The following is a 20921-nucleotide window of genomic DNA, read 5'->3' on the forward strand; positions in this document are numbered from 1 at the left end:
CCAAACCTTTTTTCTCAAATACTTTTTTTGGTACACTTACAGCCCATGGTGTGCATAGTGTGAGTACATGTGCACAAAGCTTAGTTTCATCGCAGATCAAACCAGCCTTCATAAACTTAACCGAACCATTAGTGGCAACGCAACACACTTCTTAGCTACTTCTTTATGGTTACTTAGCAAACTATAACCACCTGTAAGATTATCTGCCATTAAACATACCTTTCCATGCATCACTGACTTGTGCTACTCCTTTTATTAAATTGTCATAAAACGTCATTTTTAGATGACTGTGGTTTCATACAGAGCAGTGTTTGCCGTCGCCACCATTTAGTTCCTCTACTTTTATTTTGCAGCCAAGATGTTGATTGTTGAGGACTCTGCCCTAAACATTTTGACTATGTTTGGTGTGTATTGTGGTACTTACAGTGCATTTTGCTGTAGCTGACAGTGTGAATATATGTATTTACTCAAAATAGTAAGGATAAGTAGAGAAGAAGATGATTTGAGACATAGCGGTGACATGCAAAACTGAATTAATGCTAATGTTAGCTAATGTAGCACTTTTATGCTAACAGGCCTTCTTTAAGTAACAGTATTTTAATTTGTTTAAAATGAAAATGTATGCATTTATTTTTGGCGTTACCTTTGTATTTTTTTTTTTTTTTTTACATTTGAAATTATTTATTTATTGAATTTTTATTTAGCTCATGAGAAAGAGAGTAAACAACTATCTTTGAATTCCCTTTATATACGGATGCTGAACAAATTAAACAAGAAAAACAAAAACAAATGCGCACACACACACACACACACACACACACACACACACACAAACACATTAAACAACAAATATTCTGTGTTTTCCGTTGTGCACCACTACAGTGGGAGTGTGTGAGAAATACAACCAGTGTAGTAAGTGGAAGAATTTTTGGATAAGTTCCCATGTGAAATATGTGTGCAATACACGGGAGAGAAAAAAAAAAAAAAAAAAAAAAAAGAAACAGGAAAAAGGAAAGGGGGAGAAAGAAGGATGAGACTAGAGGACAACCCCCACCCCCCCACCCCCAACAGAATAAGAGAAGGTTTGTAATGGACAGAAACTCCCGGAGGCAGTGGGGCAGTGGGACTCACACATACAGCCTCCTCTGTCGGTCTATTATTGATGTCGGGCACACAGGGTTCCCACTCCACCATCTGTTCTCTGCTCTCCCACACTGTGGCTGCTTTTGCTCGGTGTTTTACTACGTTGGCAGACTGGCATAAGCAGAGCAACGCTATCCTATTAAAGTGTGAATACCTCGTAAGTGTCTCCCACTGTTGGGGAGTTAGCACTTGGAGGAGGAACCAAGAGAGGGGAAAAATACTGCAATAATGGGATGAATTTTTCATTAATTTGCCCTCTGTGTTGGGTGACTTCCAGCAGATTGATTGCATCGACTGGCGGTGTGACATATAATCATGCTATGAATGCATCATATATAAACGGACATGATAGCTGATGTGTTTTCTGATGGTTTGTCGATACTCCTCTAGCTCTCCGATTATAATCACATCACAGCCCGGCCATCTTACCGTTAATAGCGTACGTCTGCGGCGTTGATTTGATTTGACTCATAATTGATGACCGTGCATATTCAGCCCAGCCCAGCCCGGTTGCCACGGTGAAGCGGGGCATGCAGGTCTGATTGGCTGCAAGGAGGGGTGTCACATGAGGCTTCAGTTGGCCCCAGCTGGGACAGAGGCCGCATGTGGCCGGTCCGGAGTCATGAAAGGGTGGCGTGTATTTACAAACACTTGGCTTCGTCTACCAGTTAATCCACAGAGGCAATCCTTCCAACCCCCCACCCCCGGCACTGCCCGGTCATGTTCCAACCACCCACGCATGCACGCAAGTTAGATCGTAAATGTTGCGTGCGAGTCTCCTGCAGAAACTCTGAACATCGGTGAAGTTGTCGGACTTAACAGGTGGCTTCAATTACACCCTCCTGACTGACAGACTGGGTCAGATATGGGTGAAGGGATGCCAGGGGCTGTGGGGTGGTGATTAAGGTAAGATATTGGTTTGGGGCTTTAGAAACCTAAGCTATCACTCCATCATGTGATTTGACTTTTCCATATTCCTAGAGGGGTAAAAGAAGCTTTATTCTCTGGCTAGCCCCAGAGTTAAGACCCCCCGGGGAGAACGAGATGAGAGGGAAATTAATAATGTGTAGAGACTCAGAGGCTTTGACAGAAGCAAAGGATCAAAAGAGGGTGAAGAGAGTGTATTAGAGGCTGAGAGCAACACAGAAACACAGGCAAAGTGAGGAAAGCGCAATCAGATGGACAGGCCGGCCCTCGGTACAAAGTCAGAGGAGTCACATAGAGGGGGAAGGTTTTAGGATCAGCATTTAAAACACAGGTGTCAAATATGCGGCCCAGGGGCCAAATCTGGCCCGCCAAAGGTTCTATTCCGGCCCGTGGGATGAAAGTGTAAAAATTAACCTGAACAGTCAATGTTGTCCAAATCATTTTGGTTCAGGTTCCACATACAGACCAATGTGATCTACAGTAAAAATAACAACACAATAACCCAGAAATAATGACCACTACAAATTTTCTTTGTTAAAAATTATGTGGAAAAAATTTAAGTGAAAAAAAATAACATTACACTGTGAAAATATTTACATTTGCAAAACTATTCTTTCATAATAAAATGCAAGTAAATACATAAATAAAAACAGATGAACAACCCGAAATGTGCATTTTTAAAAATATTCTGCCTGTTACTAAATGTTTTGTGCATTTATGGATCCACTGTGATCTGGAGTTGTGTTAACAATAAGAGATGGAATATTGTAGAAACTGTTCAAACTTTAGTTCCAAACTCCAAAATTTAAACAATATTCTGCCTGTTACCAAATGTTTTAACATTGTGTGTAAATGTGCATGTATAAGTAATCAGTTGAGGCAAAATATTGTTAAAATTGCACTAATTTTTCAAATGAAATTTCTGTTTTTTCAGGTTATTCACATCTTTTTTGTAAAATGTAAATATTTTCATAATTTAATTGGGGTTTTTTCATACTACAATAAAATGAAAAACGTGTATTTGTCATTATTTATAGGTTATTAAGTCATTTACTGGTCTGGCCTGCTTGAGATCAAATTGGGCTAAATATGGCCCCTGAACCAAAATGAGTTTGACACCCCTGATTTAAAAGGATGGTCCAGTTCAACGGAAACACATTATGAATGAATGAATGAATGAATGAATGAATGGTTTATTTTTTGTTTGTACAGTAATCACCACACACAGTACAACAACCACAATAAACACAAAAACAAAAAAAAAGGAGTAGGCCAGAAGCAGAAGCTTATTTTTTACCTATCCTTTTCACCTGACACACCACTTACATTAATTTAAATGTGTATCATTGAGCATTGTCATTATAACAAAAGAATCAATAACAAAACAAAAACACATCTACCATCTCCACTTAATATTCCTGAATGATCTTATACTTAAGGCATTTTTTAAACTTTATCAGAGAAGTGAACAACTTAGAATCATCATCAAGTCCATTCCATAATTTCACACCCACAACCCAAATACATCTGGACTTCACATTTGTCCTCACTTTCATACATTCAAAAATATAAAGACCTCTTAAATTATAGTTACTCCCTCTTAATTTAAAGAACTCTTGAATGGTATTTGGAACAATATTAGTTTTTACTTTATAAATCATCTCTAATATTTTAATATATACAATATTCGGCAATTTTAATATATTAAGTTAAATAAATAAATTTTTTGTTGCTTCAAAATGTCCAACTTTATTAATTATTCTAATAGCTCTTTTTTTGTAATTTTACTAATGTATCTATACTAGTTTTTCCTGCATTCCCCCATATTTCTGCACAATATGTTAAGTAGTACATTACAGTACATTACAGTCACCGTGATAAAAAAAAATAGATCTGCAAATCAGAAAACGTCAGTATGTCAATATGAAAACTTGGTAATGGCATCAGATTAAGATAAGATAAGATAAAATAAGATAAGATATTTCATTAAAAAAATGTATCTGAAAAAACTGCTGTATTATGCTGCAAACATTGTGCAGGCACTAGAATTTTATTTTATGTATTTGAGAACTGGCTTTTATTTGTTCATACCGACCATGAAAACCTGTTCTTTATAATGACTCAACTTCTAATAAACTCCCATTTTTTATTAGAGAAAATTCAGCATAAATACTGATTTAGTATCTCAATATGTCAATACTTTGTCAACATTGTGATATACATTTTGAGAAAGTATCTTATTTAACATGAGTTATAATGTTAAACAGGTTTCCCATTATTTTTTGATATTAAGTAATTATTTTGAGATAATACATTATTGCTCGTTAGTTTTATACTGACTCATTATTTTCACAGGATATTTGATCCGCACAGAGGATGTAACCTGTTTTCATAGCTGCTTCAGATGGCTCTAAAAGTTTATACTTGAGTGAAACTAACTGGGGGTTTTTGCTGTTTTTGTTAACCCATAAAGACCCAAACATCCATCTTTGACCAAAAGCATCTACCTATCTAAACTGTTGATCTACTAATCCTATCAGTTCCTGTAAATAATTGGTGTAAAATGCAGTTTGTCATCTTTTCATGGTCATCAGATATGACCCATTTGGACGTTCAGAGGCTCCGTAGTGAATGTGGAAACACCGTCATCTTCTACATTGATTCACCAGTACGACAATGACAGTGGATGAAGACACTTGGTTTATGTTTAGTTAATGATATATTTTTCTGAAAAAGTCACTTTTTATTCAGTTTTTTTCTGTTTTGATATAATAACCTTTGACTTTACTCTGAGCTGTTATGAACATCTACATGATCATTCAATTAAATATCGGAAAATATATGATTTTCATGGGAAAAAAAATGCAAAATTCAGAGGATAATATTATAATAAATGGTGATAAATCACTTAGGAATGGTTAAATAGAAAAAAAAAAATAATTTGGGAACTGCCATAAAAGTCACACTGGGTTAAATACAAATGATAAACTATCCTGTGTTTGTTTGTTTGTTTTTACAGCCAAACTGCTGCAGTTAATGGATAAATCAGGAGTTCCACTGCCATTTGTAGCCTCGTGTGACAATGTGCGAACAAGAAAACAGGTTGCAAATGATCATTTCTGGAGTCACACTCTGCCCCCGCTTCCACAATCCTATAAAAGATAAATAAATAAATACGAGACAAACTCCTTAATGAAGGAAAAATCTGGGTTTAATATTAATAGACTTTCCTCTATGATGCATGGAAGTCACGCTAGTGTGCCCAGCGCTGGCAGGCTGGCCGCTTGTGTTCGCGGGCCAAGCCGGCTCTGGCCCCGCTGTGACCCGTTTGGCTCGGAACCAGCAGCTCGGCTTTCCCTTGAACCCAGCAGAACCTGAGCCAGCTGTAGAGCCTAATCCAACTGCAGCTGATCACGCTACTCAGCATTAATAATGAAGCTGTACTAAATGTCTACTACCCTAAAATATACAGGTAGCTAATTACCACTCTGTATGACCTACTGTATGTGGTCACTGCATCTGTAAAAAGGCTTAAAATAGAAACGAAATTTGCTGTTTATTAATAAACAGCAGATTATTAATAAACAGCTAATATTAGCGAAGCAACACAGTGTTTCAACATATACATACAGGACACCAAATACACATATATTTACATATAGACATGTGGTGAAGATAAAGAAATAAGTCACTAAATACAAATGACAGAAATAGTTTTGAAATCTGGGGGAGGGGTAACAGTATTTAATGGTGATGTTGGCTTATTGCTTATAGATAAAAAATATATATAATATAGTAGTAGTAGTAGTAGTATAGTGGTAAAAATAATTTAATAAATAAAAGAAAAGCCATTATCATCATCATTATAATCAGTACTATTATTATCATCATCATCATCCTCAGTGTCATCATCGTTGCAATCAATAGTCGCTTTTCTATTAACCCTCAAATTGCGCAAATAGAACTTGCGCATAAAAAATTACCCAATGGAAAAATGACAATTTTGCCAAAAGTCTCATTTTTTAAAAGTTTTTGCGCTGGCAAGAGGTGGTTTTTCAGGCATAGCGCAAATGGTATATCACACAAAACTGCAATGGAAAGACGTTTTTTCGCAACTAGAATCAGATGAATTAAAAAAAAACAGATGTTGACGAATGTTACAACAAGCGAAGAAGAAGAAGAAACATGTTGCGGTATGTGTGGACACACCAGGAAACCCAATCATTTTTTAATTTAGTATGAGATAGAGGGGTAATATATAATAATAATAATAATAATAATAATAATAATAATAATAATAATAATAATAATAATTATGAATATATCTGTAAATCAACACCATATTTACGTTCGTCGCCATGTATATAGAATGACTTCTCGTGTCATCTTGCGATAGTAAATAAACAAATCATCACATTTGTCATTTAATGGAAAAACCGACATTACGCACTTCTGTTTTTTCAACATTAGGAAATATCAGTAAAGTTTTGCGCAGATGTCCAGTTGAAAAGCAGCTACTGTCATCATCATCATCATCATCATTATCTATTGTTCAAAAATACAGAAAATGTGTTTTTTTTGGTATATTTATAACAAGATGCATAGAAGTTTATTTTAACAATATAAATTATAATAGCTGTAATATCTTACTAAAAGAATAATATTAAATATATATAAAAATATAATTAAATAAAAATATAATTAAATATAATATAAACATTGCACAGTTCTACCAAATTTCAAGACTACTTTGCACCAGTAACATACAATATACACGGGAATTTATTTTCACAAGTTGATGCATTATAATGAAATCCATAAATTATTATACATTTTTGCTGCTTGATGATTTTTCAATACGAAAAATCAGACAATAGAACAAAAAAAAAAAAGAATAATCTTAAAAAGGCATAAAAAATTATAGTCACACATGTATGTTTAATCAAACTTTAATGAAAAGTATTTTCTGAAATGATCTGCAGATGATTTGTATATTTTACCAAAGCTAATCACTTATTCAACCTCCAAAAAATTAATGTTGGATTAAAAAACTAAAATCCTACTGAGATTTGGAGGGACATGTGGCATCCCAAATGGTATTATAATAGAGAATGTAAGAATAAATTAGGTTCACTTTTGCCAAAAATGATGCTCAGATGTATTCTTGTTAACACCGTGTGTGAAAGCCTTTCATCATTAGCAGCTGTTTTGGAACATATCACCCATTCTTTTTTTCTTTTTTTTTTGCTTAGAATGAACTGTCTTAAATGAATCGTTGCAGTCTTTATGGCATGGTCTCCCTCGTTGTTCTTTCCTGAAGATAATGTAGGCTAATAGGACCAAAAAAATGACTTAATAATGATGCGGGGGCAGTATGCCATATGTGATCCCTCCCTGCAGCATGGCTAGGTGGGCAGCCTGCCACCCAGGAACACAATGGGTTTATCCATGGTGATTTATTAAACACCCAAACCACTGGCCAAACGGAGCTGTTCAGCTAAATTAGCAATATCTGCTCCTTTTTCTCTCCCCCTGTCCTGGTCTTGTTTTTTTTTTTTTTTTAACTGTTGTGGTCTCTGTGAGGCCTGCAGTTAGAACATGATCGCCTATCGTGCAAAGAAATAACCCCCATGATCCCTCTCTGGCTGCGGCCCTGCTACGTTTCTCTCCTTGGAGTGGATATATGTAAATTAATGTGATGTATAGAGCGTTCCATGTAACCCCCCCCACCCCACCCCACACACACACACACACAATACAAATGTTAAACATGAGAACAACTTGAACAGAGATGGAGTGAGTGTTAAAGGTGTTTTGGTCAACAGCGCTTCATTGTAAGCACTCCACGCCATCCTAAAGTGGTGGTCTGCTCTTCACAACAGCCATTATCATCTGTTCATCTTGAATATTAAATACCACAAGAGGTGAGATGCTGCATTGTGTGTTTTTTTGGGGGAAAAAAAAAAGGAAAAAGGCGTTTCAATGAGAGCTCATAGACGACACACCTGCCGATGAAGACGGGTTGACATAACAATTTTCTCCCCCTGTCGAGGAGACATCTGGCATCGCCACGGTGTTGCAAGCCGAAATACACCCAGGAGTGGGTAATGAGCCGTATGAGACGGGGTTAGTGTTTTAGTCAGTGTGTGTGTGTGTGTGTGTTTGTTGTGTTGGATGGTTGGTTGGTTGGTGGGTCCCTTATCTTTCTCAATGAGCCTCTGTAGGCCATGCAAGAACGCCATCTGTAGTCCTCTGTAGTAAAACCCACTGGCATGTGACGCATAAGCAGCATTAAATCAGCTTAAACACACATTTAACCTTGTTGTAAAGCAAATAAATGATATTAAAGGATGACAGAAAACTGAGGGAGGAAGAATTTAGATGCACCGCAAGTGGAAATACTACTACAAGTAAAAATAAGTCACGTAGGAGAACTATAAAATGTACATAAAGTATGAAAAGTCAGAGTCATACAATAAAATGGTCCATGTCAAAGTTCTAGGATTATATCATTATTATTATTTTATCATTTTATTGTTGCATTTATGCGTATGTTGTACATCTGAGCTACTTTATATACTGTTGTTAGTTAAATCTTAGGTTTTACTTTCAGATGACAGATTCTTATCTCAATAGATCTGTTACAAATGTATTTAACTCCAATCTTTACACTTTTCATTGGAAATATTTATGGAAATGCTATAATCTGAAAAAAAAAAAAAAAATCAAATTTCCAAACTTTTCACTTATTTGACATGATTTTGTTATTTTCCACCAAAAAGTACATGCACATGGAAGAAATGGAAACACCTTTTTCAAAAAAATTCAGACGTTGTGACTTATCTAACTATCTGTCTATCAGCTGTTTGTTGCATTTTCCCACATATTCTAATAAAGTGTGAAAACATGTCCGGTACAACAGTGATGAGGAGACCAAATATGTCTTCTTGTTTTGTTCATGAAAAAAACCCACACATCCACTTTAGACGAAAAAGCACAACAGAACACTCTACATATTCTAATAGAACCATGTGTAATGTATAATCGATAATTAGCTACAAACCAGCTCATGGAAACGAACATCATTTGCATTTTTGTTTTCCGACTTGTTAAGTTCACTTCAAATTCACCACACGTTTTATGGAAACATAACCATTGTGATCTTTAATATTATTTATTTATGCTGTTTTTATCTGGGGATAATAAAGATTTCATAAACTTATGTTTCACTTTCTGAGCGCTTATTTTTTTTGTCTATATTAGTCACTATCTGTTGCCATGGAAGTGAAGTTCTACCACTACTGTAGACTGATCTCATGAAATCGTGTTGTATGTCATGCCAGTTCTTGTGGCATTTGGCGTGCTATATGTACGCATTTTTGTCCTTTTTGGGGTTATCCATTTGATTGCGTGTCAATTTACGCCAAGATCTCTGGTTCACATATCCGTGACCGCTAACCCTAACCCAGTGGTTCCCAATCTTTTTGGCTCGTGACCCCATTTTAACATCACAAATTTTTGGCAACCCCAGACATTCAAAATGGAGACTTTTTTTTGTTCAAATATTTTGCAAATAAATGTTAATGTCAGATGACAGTTAGGTGATATAATGTATATGATTATGGACGGAGGCAGAAAAGCCAGGTGTAGATTACTGCACAAAGTGAGAATTTTATTTTCCTTGGTCAGGATATGTACAGTCAGTCCAGCTTGGATTTACAAGGCTGACAATTAATAGTGAACAAACAAGAACTCAAACTATGAATTATGAAAGAGCTGCAGCATCTGAAACTGACCACAATGAACACTTGAAAGATAAACAGTACCACAGTGCTTCAGTTTCAGCTACACAGTTTTTATTTTTTATTTTTTATTTTTATCAATTACTAGAAATTTCAGGTGACCCCATTTGAATTCCAGGTGACCCCATGTGGGGTCCCGACCCCAAGGTTGAAAACCACTGCCCTAACCCCTAACCCTTATTGCGTGGTATTTAACGTGGTGTGAACATACACGCGGAAAGCTTATAATGTGTACAGATAACACGCCAGTTAAAAGTGGTGTGTATATTTACGTGATTTCATGATGTCACATTGACCACAAATAGTCTGTAAAATATACATTGGTTCTGACATCGAAAAAGTCACGTTTTCATAAGTTCTGAAAAACAGGCCTGTTTTCAATGTGACAGTGCATTTATAACCAGCAAATCCACAAGGGTTTTAATCTCCTAAGACCCAGGAAATATCAGCAAAGTACAAGCTTTTTTTGTTTTTTATTCAATAAGTGCCTATATTGGAAACATGAGGCAACAGTTTTTTCAGATTTAGTTTTTAAAAATTTATGGAATGTCCTTTGTGGCAGACAGTTATCTTTTCTTTTTCTTTTTGTATAAAGTTGTGAAACTCTTGTCCACAAATGTGGACAGAAAACCCATAGCTTGGTCTTAGGAGGTTAATTTCGCTCAAGGAGAATTTTCTCAATCTGTAGAAGACTTAGTCCTTCAAAATCAACACATTTGGGGATGAAAAGTTGATGAAAAAGGATAATCTGCAAAATAACTGAAGCCAGACACACACTGTTTGAGTAAGAAGTTTGATTTTTTTTTTTTTAAGGAGCTGAAAAAAATCGATGCACTTATGTGAAGTGGCACCTTAAATTTGCTGCGCATGAGTACATTTCACCACAACAGAAAACAAAATACAAGTCAATATTCTGCAAATATTAGCTTGTGCAGCTGAATACATGTGTACAAGTACGTGCCCGGGGAATCAAACAAAGCGGCGTCCATCCGTGACTGTGCACCACATGTTTTTTTGGTTGTTACCATTAACTTTGTGCCCTGCGTTGTGTTTGCCTCAGAGGGGTTGCTAAGAAACATGCCAGTGATGTTCTATAGTCAACCCTTGATTTTCTGCAGCAGATAATAGCGCTTTCACGGCAGATGTTTTGTTATTGCATCAGCAGTGAAGAATTGTGCATTTAAGACCGAACCCAGAATGTTGACAGTGTTTATCTGTGTTTATTTCAGGTCATCTCTGCTCTGTCGAGGATCTCCCACCACAGCATCGCACAGATAAAAGGAATCAGGTATTTGTCTCGTTTTTCTCCCCATACCCTCATGAATCTTTTTAAAGAGCAACAGCACTTAAGTGTCGGTGTCAAAGAAACCATTTGGATGAACGCATTCCACATTTATGTACGCTTTTATTGAGATAGAGGTGGTTATTAACATCTGCAGCTCATTTACTCAATTTACATTTTCGGCAATTAGCTGCAGCTTTTAACCACTGTTATCTGGCAGAGCACAACATAACCCTTAATGCATTTTCATCTGTCACTCAAACGGCACTACCTACTGTTGACATGAAGTATTACTGAATATTACAATGTACGCAGGGGGTCATTTTTCTTAGATAATGGCGACGCCGACTCGATCCTTCACACCCTTTCATCAGACCGGGGATGGGTTTGTGATTTCCCTTCATTTGTTCAGTCTGCTCAGTGCTCGGTGGCTCACAGGCTCCACATAAAAAGCCATTTTATGCTTCGGAGTAATGAGTTGATGGAGCATGCCCATTAGGAGCCATGCCAGGAAAAGAGGGACAGGGACAGAGCAGGGCCCCCTAGCATTAATAAAGACAACACAACCTGCTGACGGCGGATGAATTCGCAGCCTGTCCGCACTGACCGCTCTGCTGCGAGGTGTTGAAATCAATGTTCATTTGACCTCAGAGTGAGTCACACTCCGGAGCAGGGGTATTATGCTTAATGAAAACTAAGAATACAGGTAAGAGGACGAAAAGGATGTCGAATCTGACATGAAATACCGCGTTATCGACAATGCAACACAAACTAAAACAAATTACAGGTTAAATCAGCTGCATTTTGATTTGGTCTTTGTCTTGATAATAGATGGAAGAATCTGTAATCTGTAATCTTTAACTGTCATTTTCTTTCACATTTTCCATTAAACACAAAAAACTTGACCAGTTACAGCACAGGTGTCAAACACGCGGCCCGGGGGCCAAATCCAGCCCTCCAAAGGGTCCAGTCCAGCTCTTGGGATGAATTTGTGAAATGCAAAAATTACACTGAAGATATAAACAATCAATGTTGTCAAAATCATTTTAATTCAGGCTCCACATACAGACAAATATAATCTCAAGTGGATCAATCCAGTAAAATACTATCATAGTAACCTATAAATAATGACAACCGCAAATGTTCTCGTTGCTTTAGTGTAAAAAAAGTAAAATTACAAGAAAATGTTTACATCGACAAACTTTCCTTTTTCAAAAAATGTGAATAACCTGAATAAATATGAACAATCTGAAATGTCTTAAGAGATTTAAGTGCAATTTTACAAATATTTTGCCTGTTAGTAAATATTTTGTGTTTTTGTAATTGTAAAGTAAGTTGTAATGCACATGTGTAAGTGATAAACTGAGGCAGAATATTGTTACAATTGCACCTGTTTTTCTTAAGACATTTCAAGTCAGATTTTTAAGGAAACTTTAAAGATGTAAACACTGAAATTTAATTTTACTTTTGTCACTGTTATTATTTCTGGTCTGGCCCACTTGAGTTCTTATTGGGGTGAATGTGGCCCCTGAACTAAAATGAGTTTGACACCCCTGAGTTACAGTATGAGGATACACAGAATCAAAATACTCAAGTTAATGACCTCAAATTTACATACTGTAGTACATCAAGTATAGACTGAATAGCCAGTATTAGTCTGCAAAATAACTAAAGTTGCCAGAAATTTTATGATATACACGTCATAAAATACACTCTAGCAGTGTAGAAGTACAGTATAAGGATGCACAAAATAGAAATGGGCAAGTAAATGACCTCAAATTAGACGTACAAGTATATACCAAAGAGCAAATGTTAGTATGAATACATGTAACTGAACAAAAATTAAGCATACAAGTTCGTTAACTGAAATAATAATAATAAAAAAAAAATCACTTTTTTAGACGAAGAAAATGCTATCAAAAATTCAACACAAACTAAAATACACTGAATGCAAAATTCAGCTTCATTTTGATTTGGTCTTTGTCTTGATAATAGATGGAAGAGACTTTAATCTGCAAAATAACTAAAGCTGTCAGATATGTTATGATATTTAAATATCATCGCTTTCAACTTAATTGTTGTTTTCTTTCAGATTTTTCAGGAAACACACAAAAAAAAACTTAACCAGCTACAGTATTAGGATGCACAGAATTGAAATCCTTCAACAAATGACCTCATATTTGTAGTATTAGTATTAATACATGTGACTAAGCACAAACTAAGCATACAAGTACGAGTATAAAAGTATTTCCATTAACTGAAATAAAACAAACGTTATCACTTTTTAAGACCAACAAATTGAAGTGAACTGATGCCAAAAATACAACACAAACTAAAATAAATCACAGGTAAAATCACCTTCATTTTGATTTGGTTTTTGTTTCGATAATAGATGGACAAAATTGTGGTTTGCAAAACAGCTGAAGTTGCAAGACATTTTATGATATATACATGTCATAAAATAAGTTCTAGTGGTGTAGAAGTACAGTATGAGGATGCACAAAATAGAAATACATAAATAAATGACCTCTAATTTGGATACAAGCATTACCCTGAATAATAAGTATTAGTATGAATACATGCAACTGAACAAAAATGTACAGGAAAAAAAAAAAAGTGTACAAAAGTATTTCCATTAACTGAAATAAAACAAAAGTTATCACTTTTTAAGGGCAAGAAATTGAAGAACTGCTATCCAAAATTCAACATAAACTAAAACAAATTACAGCTTCATTTTGATTTGGTCTTTGTCTTGTTAATAGATTGTAGTTCCAGTAGTGTAAAAAGTACAGTATGAGGATGCACAAAAATGAAATTAACTCAAGTTTTGTAGTACAAGTATATACTGAACAGCAAGTGTTACTATGAATACAGGCAACTGAACAAAATAAAATGAAAAATTGTACTTTTCAAGAGCAAGAAAATGAAGAACTATCAAAAAAAAAAAAAATCATTTTAAGTAGTATAGAGAGTGAAAAATGATGCAGAAATAGACAACACATACATTCTATACACTAGACTACCAATACATTTATGAAAAACACCTAATATTATTGAATATCTAGGTGTTTGTAGCTTTAAGTTCATGTGAATTGAACTTTAATGTGTAGTTTACAGACCGTTTAGATGAAGTGGTCCCAGCCTGGTCCTGAACAAGTGGTTTAGTGGTTTAGAAGTTACCTCTGGCCCCCAAGACCCTCTGGTGTTTAAGTGTATTATATTAAAGGGGAGGGGTCTCACATGTCTGCACAAATGTATATGTTGAGTCTCACAAAATATCTCACATATACTATCACCAGTTTTCATGTTAAATGCAGATGAGGTGTTGGTGGCCACACCCACTTCCTGTCATTGCCATGGATACCATCATGTGCTGGGATAGTTTTGGTGAACTGGATTGGCTCAGTCACCGACTACAGTATGGTAGTAACACCACAAATCTACATGATCAGTTAATAAAATGTGTGAAATGACCAGATTATCACTGAAAAATACAAAATACAGAGGATAATGTAAAAATAAATGGGGATAAAGCACTAAAAAAAGGTTAATGTGGGGTGAAAAAGTCATACGGAGGTGTTTAAGGGTTAACTTTGTCTGTTGAGTAAGCGTTTTAATAGTTTAATGTTATTTTTTTTTAACCTCCAGACCTGTTTTGTAACTGAAAAACATGAAAACTTGTTCTGTTCTGTTTAATTTAAAGCCCTTTTTACACTATAGCTAAGAAACAATGGCGATAAAAAATAATTCAGAGAAAAAACTTAAAGACTAATGGAAGGAATTACCATATAATGTTGGATAAAACAATGGAAATGAAAACAATAGGAAGATATTCAGTCAAACAATAGAATCATTAAGGATAAATGAAGCAAATAAAATGGAAAGGAAATGAATCAAACAACCAAGAGCAGTTCATGTAAATATAGTGAAATTAAAAGTGAAATGAATCTGCTGATGGGTGGTTTCACTGTTAAACACAGACTTTGTTTAGAGGTTTGGTATGTTTTTAGAGGCTGTGGCTGAAGGATGTACTGTGTCCTTCACTAAACCCTTCTTCTCCTCCGAGGTTTGGAGGTAAAAACACAACTGCCTTTCAGGGATCAATGAAGCGCTAAGGAAGGTCACATTTGGCTCCTGGCCTGAACAAGAACATATTGATCAGGTTATTAAACACTTCATAGGACTGTGTTTTACTGGACATGTATATGTGTGTCACACATGAAATGACTGAACCGATCTATCTATCTATCTATCTATCTATCTATCTATCTATCTATCTATCTATCTATCTATCTATCTATCTATCTATCTATCTATCTATCTATCTATCTATCTATCTATCTATCTATCTATCTATCTATCTATCTATCATCTGTCCGTCCGTCCGTCCGTCTATATACCCGTTAGTCCATCCATCCATCCATCCGTCCATCTGTCTGTCCGTCTATCCATCCATTCATCCATCTATCATCCATCTATCCATCCATCCATCCATCCATACTTCTGTCTCTGTCCATCCATCCATCCATCCGTCCATCCGTCTGTCTGTTCATCATCCATCCGTCCATCCATCTGTCCGTCCGTCTATCCATCCATCCGTCCGTCCGTCCGTCTGTTCATCATCTATCCATCCGTCCGTCATCCATCCATCCATCCATCCATCTATACATCTGTCTCTGTCCGTCCATCCATCCATCCATCCGTCTGTCTGTCCATCCATCCGTCTGTCCATCCATCCATCTATACATCTGTCTCTGTCCATCCATCCATCCATCCATCCATCCATCCATCCGTCTGTCCATCATCCGTCCGTCTGTCCATCCATCCATCCATCCATCCATCCATCCATCCATCCATCCATCCATCCATCCATCCATCCATCATCTTTTTTATCATGCAATTGACAAAAACTATAAATAGTTTTTAAGACTATATACATTTTTTTTTAAGAATAACCATAATTAATTCAATTATTTTCTACTCTTTTTGCCTTGGATTTCCAAAAACAAAGCCCCTAATCTCTCCATCTCCCCCCTTCGTCTAATGAGTCCATTTAAATAATTACTAAATCGAGTTTCACTGTTACTTAAGAAGTGTGTGAAATTAGGAAAGAATTTAAGCAAACCTTAAGCACCCAGTGATAATGAACATATTGAATGAGATTAACAAGCTTTTACAGCATAATCCTCAGTTTTTCTGTGTGTACTTTTATTTTGAAAGGCAGACAGTCACTACAGGAAGTAGTGACAAAAATAAGATAAACCTTGGGGATAAACAAAGACCATGTGTGACTGAAATCTAGACGATCATGCTCTTTTTCTGCATCATTTAACATCTTTTATGCCTTGTTACATATTAAATGCAATTTTTGTATGTTTTGGATCATTTTAATCGTGTTTTTTTTTTTTTTTCACACTTGCCATTTTAATTGTGTCCTTGCATCTTTTGCCTTTGTGTCATTTTTATCTTGTTGCATTTTTTACATTTCATCTTTTAACATTCACACCAGTTTGATCTTACTGTGTCTTTTACATTTGGGATTTTTATTATGTTGCATCCTTCACCTTTCTGTCATTTTCATCTTGTTATAACTTTTAATTAATTTTCATCTTGTAGCATCATGTACTTTTGTGTTTTTCATTCTTTTTAACATCTTTTACTTTTTGTCATGGTCATATTGCTGCATCTCTTACACCATTTTCATTGTGTGTTTTAAATTTATTAAATTTTTCACTTTACATTTTTTTCAATATCAGTCATATGTTGTTTTTTTTCTGCCTCCACTATGGATGACATGTCTCAGTGTAATAAGGTCTGAGGCCATGAACTATACATATGATACGATATGAAGTGGATGCTGCCCTTATCGGAGCACTTACATATGACACAATGTTCTGTGACCCCGGTTGGCCTTTTAAAAGGTCCCGGTCCACATATCATGGTGATGCTCAGGGCGAGGTTAGCTGCACTCGGGAGTCCAAGGACTTGTCACTTCTGTGTTGCTTCAAAGGCCCATCAACTGTGCACCGGCTTGACAACGGACATTACTCATTCAGTCCATACTATACATAAAAAAAAAAATAATTACAAAAAAAAAAAAAATAGTGCTCATCCTGTCAGAGGGCGATTTATACACTGACTTTGACCTGACCTTTATAGTGTGTTTTGCAGAGACATGTCAGTATTTGTAACCCTTTCAAGGCCAAGACTGTGTCAAAATCTAACAGATCATACTAAATCACACACAAGTTACTTATACAACCAATATGTATCCACAGACCTTATCACCCACTGAATACAGTATAAACCTCATTGGGTACGGTTACATGATGTTTTTTAAATCTGATTTATTTTTCCAGAAGAAATTAATCCAGAACTAAAATACTTTCTCTTCTGTTTACATGGAAATGTTAAACTCGAATAAAGGTTTACATGAAAAACATTTATTCGGTTCTCGCAGCCCTTCTGTTAGCTTAGCTTAGCATAGTCACTGCATTTCCATGGTCACACATAGCCAGTTTTTTAAAGGTGATTTGTTGTCTTTTGTAAGTGATTTTCTGAAATCTGACTCTCCCTAATTATTTCTTTAGATCCACAACTTACTGCACTCATACAATCATAGTTTGTTGTGTTGATGGAAGTTGGAAAATCATTTTGTTGGAAGGGATGCATGAACTAAATTAGCTTTGCTTTACCGTTTTAGCTTTGCATTAGTTCTTATTTCCCAAGATTTTCTGACTGTAGTAAGTCACATCGCCATGATTTGAGCCTCAATTTGTGATCATATTGACCCCACCGGACTAAAGGAATGATTAGGGAGAATTGAATTTCACAAAATCACTCATAACATACTACAAATCACCTATAAAAGCCTGGCTATGTCTGACCAGAGGAATGAAGTGATTATGCTAAGCTAGGGTAAGCTAAGCTAACGGAAGGGCTGCGAGAACAAGGCAATCGGTGCACTGCAGTGCAAACTGATTTGCCCACTTATCGAACTCAGTGCACGACAAATGAATTAATAAAAAACAAGTGGTGAACTCTTCCTTCAGGGTTTTAGAGGCTGGTAGATCCCATCAGAATAGCCCACTGGAATGGTTTGGGTTGACTAGCCTGCATTGCATATTCTTCAGCCAGCGCAGAATGTGTGCGTCATCGTGACAGGACAAGACAATGAGCATGTGCAGAATAGCAGGAATAAAGTCCAAACGGAATAAAGGGTTTACATGTCCGAGGAAGAATTTAGTTCAGCATTAAAAGGGGATTAAACCAGTGACTTTAATTGCATTTAAATTTAATCCAAACTTTTCTTTTTCAACTGCAGTAAGGTGTTAACATGAGCATCTGAAATAGGATCTAACCTTTAATCAGTTTAAACTAGGAATAAAAGTTGTCATGTAAACACACAGATTGTTTACACACATCTGTGCTATGATATCACCAAGTTGTGTTCTTCAAACTAAGACTCATAGCCATAAAATAACACTGTTTTATAATCTTCACATGTTGCATCAGCTGATAGTTTACATTATAGCTCTGTTAGCTTAGCTCTGTTTTTAGCCTGAAAACAGCCACAGTAAAACCACAAGTCACCTCTGTTTTATGTTCAGTTTGTGTTGTCAGTAGCAGAACTAAAGATCTGTTTGGAATCAAACAAACAAGGTCAGAACTGTCACAGTTTAGTCTGAACCGTGGATGAACAAACAGCAACTTAGCAAAGATAATAACATCCCATAATAACTTTATCTATATTATAAGGCAATGGCTACTGCCACAGTACTGTGGCACAAAATATGGGTTTGTCTATTGCTATAGACCAATAAAATGTTAGCATTGGTACTAGAGCCAATCAGCAATACTGTTACATGAAGTCATTCACCTCTTGTTTTTTTTTTTTTTTACTCACTCGCCTCCTGTTGCCACAGTAGTGTGGTGATATATGGCATATACTTCAGTGCATTCTTTTGTTCTTTTGTGCATTTTGCTACCACAGTACTGTGGCAATTGATGGAAGAAATGACAAATTAGTGATAGTATATAGTATAGAATAGGAATTATTGTTCTAAATGTTCTATAAGTTGTTTTATGGTGTTCTTTGCTCTGAAGGCTGGAGAAAGTGGGCGGAGCTACATGTTAGATAGATGCAGTAGTGTACTGTGTGACTTCAGTTCAGTGTCAGTTGAGTGCTGTGGTCCTGTGGATTTCTGTACTCCTGAATGTTGTCCCAGTGGCTGATTTATATCAACGTCAGATTTACCTACTGGTGCTGTGTGCCCCCCACCACCCCACGTTTGAAAATCTATAGGAAAAAAAAGCCACTCCAACCGGGAATTAAATCCGGGTCTTTCGTGTTGCAGTCCAATACGTTACCAAGTGTGCTAAATGTCCACTCTGTCTCACACTGATCTATTCTCCATTTGATTGCTTTGGTACTTTTCAGGAGGTAAGTTACCAGTCTAGACATGATATAACGAGGGTGCTGATTGGCTCTGTGGTAATAGACAAACTGATATTTCGTGCCACAGTACAGTGTCAATAGCCACTTCGATATTATGTGTGATATGTCTGTCAAACTCAACTGCCATTTGTCCCTCCCCCCTCCCCCCTCTGTGCGTACCCCTCTTCGTGTATGAATCGTGCGTTCTCAGAGGTTTGGAGCACTTGTACAGGAAACGAAGCCAGAGCCAGAGCTTGGCTATATTAGTTATATTAGGATGGAAAGTTCACCGGCAAACTGTTTTGTCACTAACATAAATCAGTAGGAAATGTAACGTTAGTCAGATAGGTATGAACTGGGGCTGTTCTGTAAGAGCGGGGGTGTTGGAGGAGACTGAATGAGGAATGCATGGATCGGGCACGGAGCCAGGTTAATTGTTGCTGTGCAGCGCTCATGAACCCTCGAGAACAAGCATTGTGCGGGACAGTATTCTGGAGGCGTGGCTTCGGTGGGATGTCTGAAGAAAGGGGTTTGGACTTTTGAATTGAGTATTTTCAAAATGTAGTTTGCTCGAACCGTTTTTCTAAGATCTCTTACACCACCGTTAACAATAAAATCTGTATAACCTGAACAAATATGAACTAAAAAAGGTAACAGGTACAGACACACAGCAGCTTTTATGACACTTCTACAGCTAGAATAATAATAATAATAATAATAATTCCAAGAAACCTGTTTGACTGAAATATTTTCTCCAGGTTTATAGGCGTATTGTACAGAATACTATGGTACTTACATAGCGGATGATCCAGTATCTTGAGGCATAGATGTTTACGTTCTTGTCTAATAAAGATGATTTTGATTCTGATATTTCATTTGACCAAGGTGTGAATGTTATAATATTTTAGATGATTCTTCAGGGCTTGTCTACAGACGACACAAATCTCCTATCAGGATGTTCGAACCGAGGCCATTCAGTCGTGTGTTCGAACACCACGTTGTCAAAGAGCACAGATGGTCTTCTCCTTCATCGACCCTCAGCTGGATGCTTCATTATGCCCCGAATTAGAAACAAAATAACGAAGCACTCAAGCATCAGCAAAGAGTCACCTCGTGTCTTTTTTTTTTTGTTACTAATTTCATTTTCGATAACAAGCAGCAAAGTGCCATTTCAGATTCAGACCCTTCTATGTACGTCTCTGAAAAACCATCACAAACATATTTCACTCAGGTTTTATTTCAGTGTGAAGCTTTTGGCGCTCAGACAGTAAAGCCAGATCTCTTCCATTATTTAAGCACAAACCCCAGAGCATCCATCGAGTGTTAAAAT

The 20921-nt window shown here is 36.4% G+C and overlaps 1 protein-coding gene across 11 annotated transcripts in view; it reads left to right on the forward strand.

Annotated features, from left to right (window-relative positions):
• The window catches only part of vav2 (vav 2 guanine nucleotide exchange factor), a 420418-nt gene that overhangs the window by 260472 nt on the left and 139025 nt on the right, over nucleotides 1-20921 (forward strand). For all 11 annotated transcript variants that reach the window (XM_030149393.1, XM_030149398.1, XM_030149402.1 and 8 more), the window contains exon 3: nucleotides 11102-11160. In XM_030149393.1, the coding sequence (XP_030005253.1) occupies nucleotides 11102-11160 (59 nt within the window). The remainder of the gene's footprint in view (nucleotides 1-11101; nucleotides 11161-20921) is intronic.

This window comes from Sphaeramia orbicularis, chromosome 12 (genome assembly GCF_902148855.1).
Source record: "Sphaeramia orbicularis chromosome 12, fSphaOr1.1, whole genome shotgun sequence".
Classification (NCBI taxonomy): domain Eukaryota; kingdom Metazoa; phylum Chordata; class Actinopteri; order Kurtiformes; family Apogonidae; genus Sphaeramia; species Sphaeramia orbicularis.